The sequence below is a fragment of the Pipistrellus hanaki genome, assembly GCF_964339955.1.
Source record: "Pipistrellus hanaki genome assembly, chromosome: 15".
In the NCBI taxonomy this organism is placed as follows: Eukaryota; Metazoa; Chordata; class Mammalia; order Chiroptera; family Vespertilionidae; genus Pipistrellus; species Pipistrellus hanaki.
The window spans coordinates 15188233-15205019 of record NC_140517.1 but is presented as its reverse complement, the minus strand read 5'-3'; the positions used below and the strand labels follow the sequence as shown (position 1 = coordinate 15205019).

General features: G+C 47.3%; 1 protein-coding gene across 1 annotated transcript in view; it reads right to left on the bottom strand.

Annotated features, from left to right (window-relative positions):
* The window catches only part of HYDIN (HYDIN axonemal central pair apparatus protein), a 326576-nt gene that overhangs the window by 59580 nt on the left and 250209 nt on the right, over nt 1–16787 (bottom strand). The window contains exons 44-53 of the mRNA XM_084906677.1: nt 15644–15803; nt 13948–14574; nt 12456–12686; nt 9922–10124; nt 9535–9717; nt 7407–7526; nt 4089–4248; nt 3809–3981; nt 3008–3206; nt 1338–1437 (exon numbers count right to left, since the gene is read on the bottom strand). Coding sequence (XP_084762803.1) covers nt 1338–1437; nt 3008–3206; nt 3809–3981; nt 4089–4248; nt 7407–7526; nt 9535–9717; nt 9922–10124; nt 12456–12686; nt 13948–14574; nt 15644–15803 — 2156 coding nt within the window. The remainder of the gene's footprint in view (nt 1–1337; nt 1438–3007; nt 3207–3808; nt 3982–4088; nt 4249–7406; nt 7527–9534; nt 9718–9921; nt 10125–12455; nt 12687–13947; nt 14575–15643; nt 15804–16787) is intronic.

The window sequence follows — 16787 nt, the reverse complement described above, 5'->3', positions numbered from 1 at the left end:
TCAGCCCAGGATATTTTTCCATTGATTTTTAGAGAGAGAGGAAGGGAGGCAGAGAGACACACAGAGAGAAATGTTGGTGTGAGATAGACTCATCAATTGGTTGCCTCCCACATGTGCTCTGATCAACTGGGGCCGGGGAACAGAGCTTGGAACCAAGGTACATGCCCTTGAACATAAATTGAACCTGTGACCCTTCATTCTGTGGGCTGGCACCCTATCCACTGAGCCAAACTGGCCAGGGCATCCTCAATGTGATCTTAATGGGTGTACATATATTATGATATGGCTCTTCCATAATGTACAGTACTATTCCTACAATAACAATATTCCATTATTGATGGAAACATAGGTTATTTCCAATCTTCCATTGATATAAATAATGCTGTGGTAAATATCTTTGTATATAAGACTGATGACATCTAGGCAAACATGTAGTTCTAACATTCTATGAATCTTGTTGAGGAGATCTATCAGAGAAAGGAGGGAGGTAGAAAAGGGCATGGTCAAAGGATCTATCTAAGCTGGGTGATAGGGCCGTGTGGTGAGCAGAATCCTGCCAATCCTGCCCCAAAGGCCCTGGGAATATGCTAGTTTAGATAGCAATGGGGAATTATGGAATCAGATAGAATTCAGGTTGCTGATCATCGGCCTTTAAACATAAGGAGATTATCCTGGATTCTCTGAAGGACCCAATGTAATCATAAGAAACCTTAAAAGTGAAAGAGAGAGACAAACATGGGAGAACCAGAGACCCAGCAACTTGAGAAGGGCTTGACCCAACATTCCTGGCTTTGAAGATGGAGGAAGGGGATCATGAGACAGGAAACGGGGGTGGCTTCTAGAAGCTGGAAAAGGCCAGGAGATGGATTCTTGCCCAGAGTTTCCAGAAAGGAACACAGCCCTGCCAACACCGTGATTTTAGTCCAGTGGCATTCACTTTGGAGTTTCTGACCCACAGGACTGAAGGATAAGAAATTTCTACTGTTTGAAGCCACCAAGGTTGTGGGAATTGGTTATAGCAGTGATAGCAGACTAATACAGGCAGGAAGATGGTACCCACTCTCAGATGACTGTTCAGAAAAGATCTCTGCAAATGTTGGATCTACGTGACCCCTCCCCCTGCTGTCCTTGCAAGTTGGACAAACAGATTCTAGTAATGTTGCTGACATCATTCTGGGGTGTGTGTTACTATTTACTGAAATTCTACCCCTCCTCCAAACAACCACCTATACCGCACCCAAAGATTCCTATCTCAGGAAATGTCACCCTCCACCCAGTATATTTCTTGTCACCCTCACAAGCACTACATTGCACCAAAAGATGTGACTGCCAAGCACCTTTGGGGAAGGTGATGTCCAAGGCCATGTCATAGGACTCTGCGATGATCAGGATGTTTTCAATCTGAACAACTCCAACAAGGTTGTCTGAGTCCAAGATCTGTTGGGATGAGAGAGAGTCTTCAGTAAAAGCAAGACCCACGAGGTGCTTAGAGCCTGAACTACGTAACATGCAGTGGGAATCATGAAGGGGATATGATAGGAATATTTATTTTTTTTAAAAAATTTTATCCTATGGGTATGTCCTACAGGACAGAATTTTGTTTCTGCTTTTTTTTTTTTTTTTTTTTTTTTTTTTTTTTTTTTAAATCCTCACCTGAGGGTATTTTCCCATTGATTTTGGAGAGAGTGGAAGGGTGGGGGAGAGACACAGAAAAAGACACATCGATTAGCTGTCTCCCTCACAAACCCCACACTGAACATTTGGTAGGAGTAGTGTTCTTCATAGCACCCATTGGGGAATGCTGGTGTAGACCATCAATATAAGAATGGGAAAATGAGACCGAATTTTCTATCTTGCCCAATTACTGAGTTTAAATTATTTGCATGATTGTTGCAATATTGTTGAAGTTTGGGCTGTGAGTATACATGGCATAAAAGTGTTCTTTAGAACTCTTAAGTAAAATAAACCTGAAGAGCATTCTTATGATAATGGAAATGGAAAACTTGTATATTCCTATTCATCCTTGCTCTACTAATTTGGTAAATCTGAATTGTTCTGTTCTTTGTTTCTGGCTCAATATGTGGGAGAAGTCCTTGATTTTATGTTTTTCTTTTGCAAATTTCAAATGCCTTATTTACATGAACATTACTAGTTTTAAAGTCATAAATGTAAAAAACAAAAAACAAACCAAAAAAAAAAAAAAAGCAAAAGCAAGGCCCCAGCCTCCAGTTGCTCACTGTCCCCCTCTGTTGTCATCCCTGGGGGTAATTCCTCTATAACTGTCCCAAGAAACATCTGAACTGGTGTCAGCTCGACCCAACCATTGACTCCTGAGACTAGTGAGGGGGTGAGAACGGGTCCGTTTGTCAAGGTGAAGGGCACCGGGTGGTGGGTACAGCTCTCCTGGATCTGCCTAGAGATCACCCGCTTCTCTGCCCAAGCTGCCAGTTGACAAATTGTCAGCACTCCCACATTACTGGTGCTTTGGGTGCCAGGAGGGAAACTTGTGAATATCACCAAATTCGAGTTTTAACTCAGGAGTTCCCATCTTTTCTTTCTCCAAGCAGTCATTCACTCCGCATGGACTGAGTGCTCTGTTCTTAGCACTGGGAAATCTGCCATGAAGGAGACTGCCTTCAGGGAGCTTACAGTGTGTGCAGAGCAGATATTGTGGGTTGGCACTGTCAAACGGGATTAGATAAGAGTGTGTAACTGGGAGACCTGGCTTAGTGTGGGTTGGCAGTGTGAGGGTGTTGGTAGTGTGTGTGGTGTGTGTGTTTGGGCAGTGTGTGTGGAGGGTTATGTATGTATTTGTGTTGCTAGTGTGTGTGTATGTGTATGTGTTGGTAGTGTGTGTGTGTGTGTGTGTGTGTGGGCAGTGTATGTGCAGGGTTGTGTATGTATTTGTGTTGCTAGTGTGTGTGTGTGTTGGTAGTGGGTATGTGTGTCAGGGATCCCAACGTGGACACATTTTGACGACCACGTCTGAAGATGGGTGAAGCCTCACCTCCAATCGAATTGGTTTCTTGATGCTGATGGGCTTGGAGGGTTGGAAGTGCACATACAGGCTATACTCAGCCTTGGGGGGGACGATGCCCTGCGGCAGGGACACGGAGAAGTCCTCTCCCAGGTGCTCCAGGCTGGTGATCCGCCAGGCCACGGGCAGGGCCGTGACGTTGTGGAGCAGAACTAGTTTGGATTCTTTTCTGAAGAGACCAAAAGACATTTTGTCAGTTTCAAATGATTTTTGATTTATGATGGCAGGGCAGAGGAAGTACTTCTGGTTATTTCAATGATACCTTAGTTCACTAATCCGTATTGATCAAGGAATGAGGCCTGACAGTATCAACCAAAGAATGCAGCATCCATATCATAATAGCATTTCATCCGTTCTGTCCCAGCAGCTCCAGAAAGAAACATTCTCTACTTAGAATCATAGATTCCAGGGAATGGATATGGACGACTAGTTTTGATCTAATAGTCTCTGTTTGTGCTATAATCTCTAGGCTAAATATTCTTAAACTTTTAGGGTAATGGGCTGCTTTGAGAATTGGGAAAAAGCTAGTCTTTCTTCTGAGAAAAATGCAATGTGCTCACACTTTGGTGGTTGGGTGTCTTAATGCTGCTGAAGTCTGGCAAAAAGGACTCCTAACCATCCTGATTTGCACAGGACCAGAAGTTTCCCATCATGCAGGACTTAGAGTGTTTAAAGCCTGGAAAGCCCTGAGCAAATCAAGATGAGTTGGCCACCCTAGAACGAAATACTCTCTCAATTCCATCCCACTCTGGTGGCATCGAGAACGCTGACCTGTGCAACAGAAGCCGGTCAAAATGCAATTGCCTGGGTTCCACATCCAGTTCTGGGCGGACCCCCTCACAGCTTAATTTGAAGATGGCTGGTTCTGGGTTCTCCTTGATGCAGCAGACTATGCTGTCTTCAAAGACCCCGACAGCAGTAGGGTAGGCCCATACGGTCAGCAACTAGTGGAAGAGGCAAAACAAAGGGGCATTTACACTGAGGGAGGCCAAGGCCTCAAATTTCCCAAGAAAGTCTTGCCCTGGGTGGACTGGCTTCCATGGGGCTGTACCTGCTTCTCGTTGGGTTTGAGAATCATGCTCATGGGTTCCAGGAAGTAGGTGTTTGCTTTGACATCATTCTGGAAACAGAAGAACACCTCCGTGACCAGTGGGGAATTGTTCAGGATTGTCAGTGTCTCCATGTTGCCTGGGAACAAAGATGACTTATACCTGGAAGTGAACAAAAAGCGAGGGATAAATTAGGAATGTGGATGTGAGGATTGACTGAGATCTCAGACGGAAAAGGCAGTGGTGGGGATCAAGACAATTCCAAAGGACAGCGTGGTTACACTGAGGCAGCCTGATCCCCGGCCCCCAAGTCTCGGTCTCCTCATCTCTAAGATGGGATGGTGATACCTTTTAGGATTTCTGGGAGTATTAAATGAATTTGTGCAGCCAATGCTCTTAACACAGCAGCAGATATCAAATGCTCAGAAAAAAAAAAGGTAGTTATTATGGTAAAGAATTCTAAGAAATTAACAGCTCTATCCTTTCCAGGGCTTGTATTCCCAGAAGAGCTGATCATCTGAGTAATTTACTTCACATCTGTCTCAGAGATGACCTCATTCACTGCCTTTGGCACCCGCACAGGATGTTACTGTTCCGCCATGGACCCATTTGGCAATGTTGGCTGTTACAGGGCTGTTTGTTTCCTGGTACATTAGGATGAGAGCCACAGAGTCAAAGCAGCCTGAGCCCTGGAAGCTGCTCAACTCTTGGCACTCAGAAAAGGAGCCTTGGGAAGCACAAGAAATGCCAGGAAAGGCACACATCATCAGAGAGCATAACGTAGGCCAGGAAAGCAAGGGTACCCTAGTACCCACTGGTGCCCAGAAACAGCCCACAAAGCTTTGTGAACAGGCTATGGTGGAGGAAGGAGAGAGAGTGCATGGCAGAGACCAAACCAGAGTCAGAGAGACAACACAGTCACTATCTGTGGGACTGCCGGAGGGGTAGTGGCTTTCACAGCCACCCTCCAGCGCTGTGCTATGAGCCTCACGTGTGTAATCCAGAGCAGTCTTCACAAGTCTGTGAGGTGGGTGCTATTGTTTTCCCACTTTGCAAATTAGGACACAGAGGCTCAGTAAGGTTTAAAGAATAAACGGATTATACCTGGCTGCTCTGGTCCTTGTTTCTGGGCCACTGTAATTGTCCTTCTCCTGGACCAGTGCTGTTTGGCCCCAAATCCTGTGTTCCAATTCCAGTGCTGTCCTGAGCAGCCATGTTTTCCCTGATTCCCACCACCAGGCTTCTCTGTACCTCATGCCCATCAACCTGACTCACACTCCTCTCTCCCAAGCCCTTCTCCTGGGCCTTGAAGATCCTCTCTATCATCAGCAAACCTTCTTCACTTTCACTTCAGGAAACAAACTGGGGGAATTAAGGGAAAGGGGGAACAAAGATGGCTCTTCAGCTCCACCAGCAAAATAGAAATAAACCCTCTATACTTATCACAATGCATGCTAGATTGAATGATGATGACATGTTGAGACCTTGGTTTCAGTTTGGGTCTTACCTTCCAGCCTATAGAATAAGAAATTTGTCTATAACTGAAAAAAACTAATATCACCAAAAATGTATGATCATCAACCTTACCTCGGCCTTCAATTTTGCTGGAAATCTTAATCTATTTTTCTAATACGCTCTCTCACTTTCCACAAAATCTTTTTCTCACTTTCTCTATTTTCTCAACATTTTTAATTTCCCTCCACTTCCCTCGCTGGGGAAGTCCTTCCATCATTTCCCATGGAGACAACAGACAGTTGCATGGGAACCTTCTCACTGTTCCAACCAAAATCTGTAAGCCTACCTGCACCTGAAACTATCTCACCTTCATCCCTGCTTGTACTAGATGAAGGCCACTCTTCCTGGCAAAGCCAATATCTACATATTCCATTGTGTTGTCTTGGGGAGCTGACAGCCTGTACTTTATCCTACAACTCCAACCTCTCCCTCCCTACTTCCCCTTGGCATTCAAACACTGTAAGAACTACCGTGTATGAACAGCCCTCCCTGAACTCCATGCCTCCCTCCCATTTTCAATTCCCTTCACAGCCGAGCTGTCCCAAAGAGCTATCTTCACACCTAGCCTTCATTTTCTCACCCTCCACCGACTCCTCAAATCACTTCACTTGGGTTACATCTTCATAAATTCCCCTCAAAAGGGCTCTTGCTAAAGCCCCTGGGGATTTCCATGTGGTTGAATCCTGTGGACATTGATGCCCTCATCTCTTTACCTTCTCTGCTATATTCAACTGTGGTCAATAATACCCTCCTCTTAAACAATAAGAAAGCCCACTGTATGGGAGAATATATTTGCAAATGTTATCACTGATAAAGGTTTAATCTCCAACATCTACAGACAGCTTATACAACTAAATAAAAGGAAAATGAATGATCCAATTAAAAAATGGGCAATGGACCTAAATAGAATATTTTCAAAAGAAGACAGAAGGAAGGCCAAGAGGCACATGAAAACATGCTCAAAGTCACTAATTATCCAAGAGATGCAAATCAAAACAACAATGCGGTACCATCTCACACCTGTCAGAACGGCCAACATCAACAAATCAAGTCTTGGCGAGGTTGCAGAGAAAAAGGAACCCTTGTATACTGCTGGTGGGAATGCAGACTGGTGCAACCACTGTGGAGAACAGTATGGAGTTTCCTCAAAAAACTGAAAATGGAACTCCCATTTGACCCAGTAATCCCACTCCTAGGATTATATCCCAAGAAACTAGAAACACCATTCAGAAAGGATATATGCACCCCTATGTTCATAGCAGCACAACCTACAATAGCTAGTATTTGGAAACAGCCTAGGTGCCCGTCAGCAAATGATTAGATAAAAAAAATTATGGTATATCTACACAGTGGAATACTATGCTGCCATAAAAAAGAAGGAACTCTCATCATTTGCAACAACCTAGATGGAATTGGAGAACATCATGCTGAGTGAAATAAGCCAGTCAATGAAAGAGAAATAGCACATGACCTCACTCATTTAGGGATAATAAAGAACATTATAAACGGATGAACCAAAAGATAGATATAGAGACAGTAAAGCAATAAGCAGACTGTCAAATTACAGTGGGGAGGGGAGGGAGATTTGGGGAAATAAAAGTTCAACCGAAGGACTTGTATACATGCATATAAGTACAACCAATGGACACAAAACTCTGGGGTATAAGAACTCAGTTCTCCCAATTTGTGGTTCAGGGACCAAGGCAGCATTAATAAAAGTTATGTCTATAGAGAAACTCTGCTTGTACCATTCATGAGCCCAACCCAGGGTTCTAAAATCTGTCGTGAGATAATGGCACACTTACTTATCTCTTGATTTTCCACAAAGCAGTGGCCCAAAGCAAAAGGTGTCCATGCTTATAATATACTTCTTAAAGACGATCTCATCTGTTTTTATGTCCATCTTCCGCTGAGGGAATACCACTCTGAACACAGGGGAGGAAGAGAAGAAGAGAGGCTGCTTGAGAGGAAGTTCAGTGCCACCCCCTGATGTTTACATGAACCCAACACTCCCTGTTCAGCAAAGGGTCCAGGTATCTGGAGACAGAAGACTCTTAATTTGAAGACTTTTGTTGAGCCTTTATTCCTTCTCCTTCCCTTCCCCTAGCCTGAGTGAAAATAGTGTAGTTTGAACTTGAAAAAAAAAAAAAAAGATTCCTACTACTGTCTTTCATAATGAGGGGCTGATGATAGAATTGAGTTGGGTGAACTGTTCTGGTGAGCCCAGCTAGAAAAATTCCCAAGAATCCCATAGAAAACTAGTTCTTGTAGATATTAACTAGTTTCTCAGTTCCTTGTCCAACGTGGCTCCTTAATCAGAATTGCAAAAGGCCCTCTTGGTGGACAAGCTATAAAAGGCCCCTTCCTTAGGGGCGGGGAGGGTGCTTGCCCCACTAGCTTGCTCAGCCAGGTGCCTTTATGTGGTGCAAAGGGGGCTCATAAAAAAGCTCACCCATTGAGATTCACACCTATCACAGCATAAAATATCTTATAGTAGATATAAAACCTGTTTGTTTGCTTAATAGTTGAATAAGCAAAGTAACTGGTCAAATATTAGCTTCATCTCAATCTCATGGTATCACATCATTCCTGTGGCTTAGTCAGTGTCCAAGACAGTAAAGCCCAGTATAAAAGGGTCTGGGAGTCTGTCCCAGTTCTACCTTGGTATTAATATTAAGAGTCTCCGTGTTCAGCCCAGTCAGCATGGCTCAGTGGTTGAGCATTGACCTATGAACCAGGAGATCATGGTTTGATTCCCAGTCAGGGCACATGCCTAGGTTGCAGCTCGATCCCTGTGTTTAGTCATTTAGTTGTCCCCCACTAACCCTCCTGCCAGCCTGGTCATAGGCAGCCATCTTGTGAGGACGTGAGGGTCAATTTGCATATTAGCTCTTTATTATATAGGAAAGATACTCTGAGTGGCCAGATTATTATGTATTTAGAGATCATAATAATCTGGCCACTCAGTGTATCTTCCCTATATAATAAAGAGCTAATATGCAAATTGACCCTCACGTCCTCACAAGATGGCTGCCATGACCAGGCTGGCAGGAGGGTTAGTGAGGGGACAACTAAATGACTGAACAGCAGGTTGCATGGGGTAACAAGGCCAACAAGGTGGGAGACCAGGCCAGCAGGGGGGACAGTTGGGGGCAACCAGGCTGGCAGGGGTGCAGTTAGGGGTGATCAGGTCAGCATGCAGAAGCAGTGAGGAGTGATCAGGTCGGTGGGGAGGGAAGGCAGTTAGGGGTGACCAGGCAGGCAGGCAGGTGAGCGATTAGGAGCCAGTGATCCAGGATTGTGAGAGGGAAGTCCGACTGGCAGTTGGACATCCCCCAAGGGGTTCTGGATTGGAGAGGGTGCAGGATTTCCTCCCCGCCCCCTGCACAAATTTCATGCACTGGGCCTCTAGTATATATATATATATATATATATATGGCTAAGTAACTGGCTGACCAGCTGACTGGCTGACCAGCTGGTAAGTATGATGTGCACTGACCACCAGAGGGCAGACATTCAAAGCAGGAGCTGCCGAGCTACAGCAACTTTGCAGAGTGCCCTCTCCCATTCTGGGACCCCTCGGGGGATGTCAGACTGCCGGTTTTGGCCTGATCCCTGGCAGGCCAGGCTGAGGGACCCAACCTGCTGGAGGGAATCCCACTCACTCTGCAGATGCCCTTTAAGCCCTGGTGCCGCCGCAGGGCATGTCCAGCCCGTCTCGCCCAGTACCACCCAGCTGGCCACTTTCTAATTTCCTTTCAATGTGCATGAATCTATACACCGAGCCTCTGACACACACACACACACACACACACACACACACACACACACAAACACAAACACACACACATATGGGCCTCCCTATTCAAAGTAGCAGGGAGGAAAACTAAAATGTGTCTGTCAACCTTCTCTTTGAAAACAAAAGACACTTACCTGGGGTCTTGGCAAATGTAAGGATAAGCACAAATGCCACGGCAATAAAGCTGGTACTGGCGGCAAGTTCCAAGGATCTCAAAGTTGAACGTCTGGTCATAGTTCCCGAGATCGGTAGCAGAGAACTGCACTCTCAATGTGGTTTCGCCATTGGCCGGCACGATCCACCGGAAATGATTCAACCTGCGGACGAGCACACGGGCATTTCAAGCGAGAACGCTTCCTTTGCTGCCCGGGAGGAGCCCTGTCCTGCTGGGGTTCTGCAGGGCGGTCCGCAGGGCCCCCCAGGCAGAGGCGCCCTGTTCCCATCGGGTACCCTGACGGCTGCCCCCTCCCATGTGGGGCGTGGGCATGTCTCTCCCCGGCTGCGGCTGCTCGGAGGCCCACCTGATGAACTTTTCCTGGGAGTGCTGCCCAGACAGGTTGTTCTGGTCCATGTCCGACAGGGGGGAAATGGCTCCGGAAATGGCCCCAGCGAGGCCCTTCCTGTTGAAGGCGATACGACGTTTGTCCTTCAGAGTATCGCGTACCTGGTCCGTTTTTTCTTTCTGTTTCTGTTTGTTCCCTTTAGACGAGGTGTTTGGCTCCTCCTGGAGTTAAATGAGAAACGACCACAAGGTCTTACATGCTCATCTTACTTACGTACGAACAGGAGACACGGATGCCTACAGCCGTCTGCAGTCTGGGGCAGCGCGCCACTGGCTCGGGATGCTGGTGGCTGCCTGGAGCAGGCCAGGGCCCAGCCTCCCACATGGTAGGAGAGAAGTAGAGGAGAGAAGTCTAGAACTTGGCCATTCCCCGAGGAGGCCGAGACCTAAAGGAAGCTTGACTGGCAGGGACTGGGTTTCTATATTGCATTTTGTTGTCTTTCTTTAGTATCTTTTTTTGTTTGTTTATCCTCACCTGAGGACATTTTCCCCCCATTGTTTTCAGGAGAGAGAGAGTAGAAGGGTGGGAGGGACGGAGAAAGAGAGAAACATTGATGTGAGACACATGGATTGGCTGCCTCCCACATATGCCCCGACGGGGGGGGGGGGGGGGGGGGGGGGATGGGGAGTGAACCGGCAGCAGAGGCACCTGCCCTTCATCAAGAATCAGACTCACAACTCTTCAGTGAGAGGGCAGATGCTCCAACCACTGAGCGAAACTGGTCAAGGCTCTTTAGTATCTTTTAACGTAGATTGCTTGCCCTCTACAATCGCACTGATTTTTTTTGGAGATACCAGTTCTGTGTTCTTACAGGACATTCCATAGTTTGAAATTTCCTGACTGTTCTCAGAGTGACATCTAACTTATTCCTTTATTCCCTGTATTTTCTATAAACTGAAAATTAGGCTTAAAAGCTTGATTAGATTTATAGATGCTGTGTACATCACACTCCGCCACAGCGGAGGACAAGTAATGCCAGGCTGGCCCCCCGTGACGGACGCAAAGTGTGTTCGTGTGGCTGGAGTGGCGCCTGCCAGATGTGGCCACGATAGATGCTTCCCTCCAAAGCAGGCCAGTCACCTGTGGGATGACACGCCAGCTTCAGGCAGCGTCTTGTTCCCCAACAAACTGCTGCTTTTTGTACCCACTGGAGCACCTTAATCACCCGCCCCCCCCCCCCAATGTGGATGACAGAATAGCACTTTTCTCATTCGATTCTTTCTACAATTTCAGCTGTCATTCTTCTAGAATGAAGAGCTAGCCTTTGTCAACTGGAGGTAAACTAGACCACCTCCTAAAATGGTTAAGCTAGAGAATGCTCAGCTCTTTCCTGGTAATGACCAATTTTCAGAAAAGAAAAATTGAGGTTGGCGAGATTTCTTTATCTTTTTCCCTGGGGCTTTGCTCTAGGAAGCCCTGCCCACGGCTTTCTGGTCGGCGCAGATGTTGGCCTCCTGCTTACTTATAAACTGAAAAAGGGCACATTCTCTGCCGCCACTGGAGCTGTAGGCAGGGCCTAAAGGTAATTCTATTTGCTGCTGATTTTATTTAGTCTTTGCTGATGTGCAAGGTTTGTAGGTGGTCATGTGAAGAGATTAAAATTTTGGCCCACCATACTCTTCTGGGAATAAAAAGGCCCTCCATAATTTTGAATATACATATTCCCTGCACATCACCGGTCCAATCTATTTTTTCCTTTGTGATTTGTTTTAGTCATTGTGTACATCTTTTCTTCTACTTTTACATTATTTCATGTTGTTGCTTATATTTTTAATCCAGTTGGAATTAATTTTACTGCATTGTATAGGGCAAGAAGAGAAAAGAGCCAATTTTCCCATCACAGATTCTTCAATAATCAGTCTTTTCTCTAGTGGTGTGTGTTCCCTTAATCTGTGTCAGTTGATTCTTGTATTCTTATGCACTGTGTACAATACTTAGCTTCATCCATGTTCTATACTATCTTTTAAAAAAAACTAGTGTTGCTTCCTTTTTTTCATGCAGGTGAGCTTCTGACTAATTTGACAAGTTCCCTAGACCAGTGGTCAACAAACTCATTAGTCAACAGAGCCAAATATCAACAGTTCAGTGATTGAAATTGAGAGCCAAATTTTTAAAACTTTTGAGAGCCAAATTTTTAAAACTTAAATTTCTTCTAACGTCACTTTTTCAAAAGAGTACCAGGCCGTGGTATTCTGTGGAAGAGCCACACTCAAGGGGCCAAAGAGCCACACGTGGCTCTCGAGCCACAGTTTGCCTACCACTGCCCTAGACCATGCCTGGGGAAAGGACAGGTTGGAAGGTGAACATCAGTCATTTTCAGCTTCCTCGTGGGAAGCGGGAAACGTCAGACCCGGGGAGAGGCTGGTGCGGGTCCTCGGCAGGATCCCAGCCGGTGGAGGGGAAGCACCTGAGCGGGCACGACCCCAGCACCGCGCTCCACGGCTGGCCTGGAGGGCGACGGCCGAGGTCAGGACGCGCTGCTCGCCCTTTACCTTCACGGAGCTGGTGGTGGTGGTGGTCGTCGAGAGGTCTGCTTCTGATTCCGCCTCTCTTTTCTCCTCCAGCAGGGCCAGCTCTTCGGAGAGCGGGATCAGAAACATAAAATGCTTCATGATTTCCGTTGAGGCCAACGGCAGCCGCTTCAGAGGGTAGGAGATGAGTGAGAATAAGACCGGAGGCGGGATGGGCAGTCCAGAGGTACCCAGGCCCAAGTAGTCTAGGATCTAAAGGGAAAAAAAACAACAACAACCATCGTTAATTTGCTGAGCAGAAGGCGGGCTACCTCTCACCTCCTCCCCCAGAGGACAGGGCGGTTCAGACTTCCTAGTGTTTCTTTTTTTTCTTTTTATTATATATTTTATTGATTTTTTACAGAGAGGAAGGGAGAGAGATGGAGAGCTAGAAAGGTCGATGAGAGAGAAACATCGACCAGCTGCCTCTTGCACACCCCCTACTGGGGATGTGCCCGCAACCCAGGTACATGCCCCTGACCAGAATCGAACCTAGGACCTTTCAGTCCACAGACCGACGCTCTACCACTGAGCCAAACCAGTTTCGGCAAGACTTCCTAGTGTTTCAATGTAGAAAAAGTTTGTCCCTGGGCAAAAGGCGGTGATAACCTCTGCCAAAGGCTTTTGGTTATGCAATACTTTTTGTTTTTAGGAACATAAAAGCCATCTAATAGTATAATTTCTGTTAGTGTGGGAAGCTTATGGGAAAAAGTTTTTTGAGCCTGTTGCTTCACCCCACACCTTCTGGCCTTGTCAGCATGTAACCCTGCAAGTGGCTTTTTATGAGGTTAGACGGAATAACTTTGATCTGTGGAACTTTATATATGGATTCTCTCCAGGCAGAAAAAGGCCCTTTTAGCCATTCATATCTTATCTAGAGGGGTATCAGAGATGAAGGGAATTAAGGGGATGTAGATGTTAATGTAGAAAGAAGTTCCTTCATGATAATTAGCACAGTACCCACTGCCTGACTGGTTACATCTCCATCTTAGAGAAGGATCTGTACCAGTAGCCGCTACCTGATTGGTTACATCTCCATCCTGGAGAAGGGTCTGTGCCAGTACCCGCTACCTGATTGGTTACATCTCCATCCTGGAGAAGGGTCTGTGCCAGTACCCGCTACCTGATTGGTTACATCTCCATCCTGGAGAAGGGTCTGTGCCAGTACCCGCTACCTGATTGGTTACATCTCCATCCTGGAGAAGGGTCTGTGCCAGTACCCGCTACCTGATTGGTTACATCTCCATCCTGGAGAAGGGTCTGTGCCAGTACCCGCTCCCTGATTGGTTACATCTCCATCCTGGAGAAGGGTCTGTGCCAGTACCCGCTCCCTGATTGGTTACATCTCCATCCTGGAGAAGGGCCTGTACCAGTACCTGCTCCCTGATTGGCTACATCTCCATCCTGGAGAAGGGTCTGTACCAGTACCTGCTACCTGATTGGTTACATCCCCATCCTGGAGAAGGGTCTGTACCTGCTCCACTTTGGGAAGCTTGTCATTCTCCAGGATTTGCTTCCACTTGGAGCCTTCAAGGTCGGGTGTCTGGATATTTATGAATGGCACACCCAGGTCCTTCTTCCCTTCGTGGTCCTCCTCCCGGTCCGCCTCTCCTCCATCCGGCTGCTCCTCCAGGGCCCGGAGCCTCTCCAGCCGCTCCCTCTCAGCCCTCTCCCGCTCCAGGCGCTCCCGCTCCAAGCGCTCCTTCTCGGCGCGCTCCCGCTCGCGGTCCTTGCGGCCTTTGCGCCCGCCCGATGGAACCTGGCGCTGGTCATCGGGCTCGTGGGCCAGGTCCTCGGCCCCGACGTGAGGCACCTGGATGCCTTGCTTCCGGTCCCAGTACATGAGCATGTTCTGGATATCCTTCAGCGTCAGCTCGTAGGTCTTAAACTTCTGGGCCAGAGGCTTGTCGGCTTCCTTCTGGAGGTCCCCGTCGCTGTCCTCTTGTTCCTGGGCCAGGGGAAACCCAAGGACGTTGTTATCTACCCCTTGGTTCTTTTTCCTCTTGCTCTGCTCTTCCTTGTCAGCCGCTCCCTGGTCCTTCTCAGAAGCTTTTGCTTCTACCGAATCCACCTTGCCTTCTACTTTGGAAAAGGCAAGAGTCTAGAAGGCAAAACATGTAACATAGGCTTAAAACGGTTCTTTCGGGGAGAGCAAATCACAGAATCACATGAAAAAAGACCAAGAGGATGCTTTGTTTTGTAAGAAGTCCTCACGGGATTCCAGCCACTTACACACACTTGGACTTGTGCCTAAGAACCACCGTGGGGACCTTTATCAAAATGTCCATTCTGCGGTCCTCTCTTGGTACAGACCTACAGACCTGGGCACAGTGACTTCGGTATGCATTCTGGTTGAGGGCTGGCACTCTGCAGGATCGGCAGGAAAAGATAACCTGGATGGAATGGCCCCTCTACACCTGCTTCCGGGTGCCCTGTGCGAGGCACAGGTGTTGTGGTCACTGACTCTTGCTCACCCACCGGGACCAGCCGGCACCTTGTCTGGGAGTCTGGCTTTCCCTTCACTCTCAGAACTCACAGTGCTGAATGAGCCACTGTGCACCCGGGCCAGCTGCACCCCTCAGCCACGATGGCCACCTGGGCGCTGCTTGGGCTGCTCTGCCCCCTCCCCATCACAGTGGACATAGACGTGACCCCCCGAGCTTGACAGGTTGAAAGGCTGATGGTCCTTGTTCTGCAAGGACAAGCTGATGCTGAACTTCTTCCTGGACTATTCTTGCCAAGGGCAAGCTCACTGACTTGGGAACTTACTGGAGGCAAATCTTTACTCCCAGCCTCTTTAGCACTGTCCAGGGGACTTTAAGAGATAATGTGAAGAGCAAGGGCTGTGGTTAGACACAACTGGGTAAGATCCTAGAATGCTGACTTCCTTTCTCTCAACCTCAAACGGGGTTCCTGTCTTTGAACCTCGGGGGGTGGGGGTCAGGATGCCAAAAATGACAGGATTACATGAAGCATAAGCCCAGAGCTTGGCACACAACCATTGCTCCACAGATGTTGGTCCCTTTCCTCCTACCTTCTGCTCCAGCATAAAACCCACCTAGTAGTATCGGGTCAGTTTTCAGGGGGGGAACATGCTGGACTGAAGGGCCAGCTACAATGGTTGGTCCCACTGCTTTCTCCTAGGGGAAGGAACAAGAGAGGGCTGCTACCTGCCGGCTGGGATGAGATTTCTTCAGGGATGATTCATCCTTTGCTGCCACTTGCTTTGTTTTTCTGGTCTTCTTTTTTTGCTCATCTTCTTCCTTCTGTCGCTCAAGCTCCTGTTGTAGCTTCTTTTCATGCAACTCCCTTGCCAACCTCTCCAGCTCCCTTTATGAAACCAGACAGAGAAAGCTGAGTTCAGAGGCCACCAGCTCGAGCTCCTTCCTGTCTGGGATTGCTGGGTGGGAGGTGAGGGGAGTAGCAGGGTGATAGGGAACCTGATGGGAACCTGTGGTAGCGTTTTCTTGGGCATAAAAAGAAAAAACACACCCAAAACAATGAAAGCTCAGAAACTAGGAAGGGAGGAAGGAAAAGAGAAAGGAAAAAGGGAGGGAAAGATGGCTCACATCTATATTGAATGGTCTTTCAGCAAAACGGATGGACTGAAACACAACTAAGAGTTCTCACTTAGGCCTGACTGGTGTGGCTCAGATCTATGCACTAGGAGGTCACGGTTCGATTCCTGGTAAGGTAACATGCCCGGGTTGTGGGCTTGATCTCTATTCGGGGGCCTGTAGGAGGCAGTGACCAATGATTCTCTCTCACCATTGATGCTTCTATCTCTCCCTCTCTTTTCCTCTCTGAAATCAATAAAAATATATTAAAAAAAGAGTTCTCACTTAATTTGTATTTCTATTCCAACATCCTTTCCTAGGAGAGCAAGGCAGTGGCTGAAAGTAGGCTTGATGTTTTAAAAGAAGCCCTCAAAGATGGTTCTGATATTAGTACAGTATCCCAGCTCCCTACACTGTCATCTTATGGTCAGAAAGCAAGAAAAGGTGTTTTCAATAGCAGTCCCTACCATGGCTAGCTTGGAAGCACAACATTGGCTCTGACAGCCACATTCCTCTCCTCTCTCTTTCTTTCCCTTCCTGTAATGAATTCAGCTGTGCCTGCCCTGCTGCTAATGGCAGTGAGGGCACCAAGGCCAGGCACCAGTGTGAACACATGTGGAGGGAACAGCATCTCTGGCATTACAAAACCCACCTATTTTCATCTCTAGGAATCCCTGATTGTTCTTTGTTGCTGTGGCTCTCCACCCACTGAAGCTGAATCATTACTGTGTGTGTATGCGAGTGCATGCATGTGTGT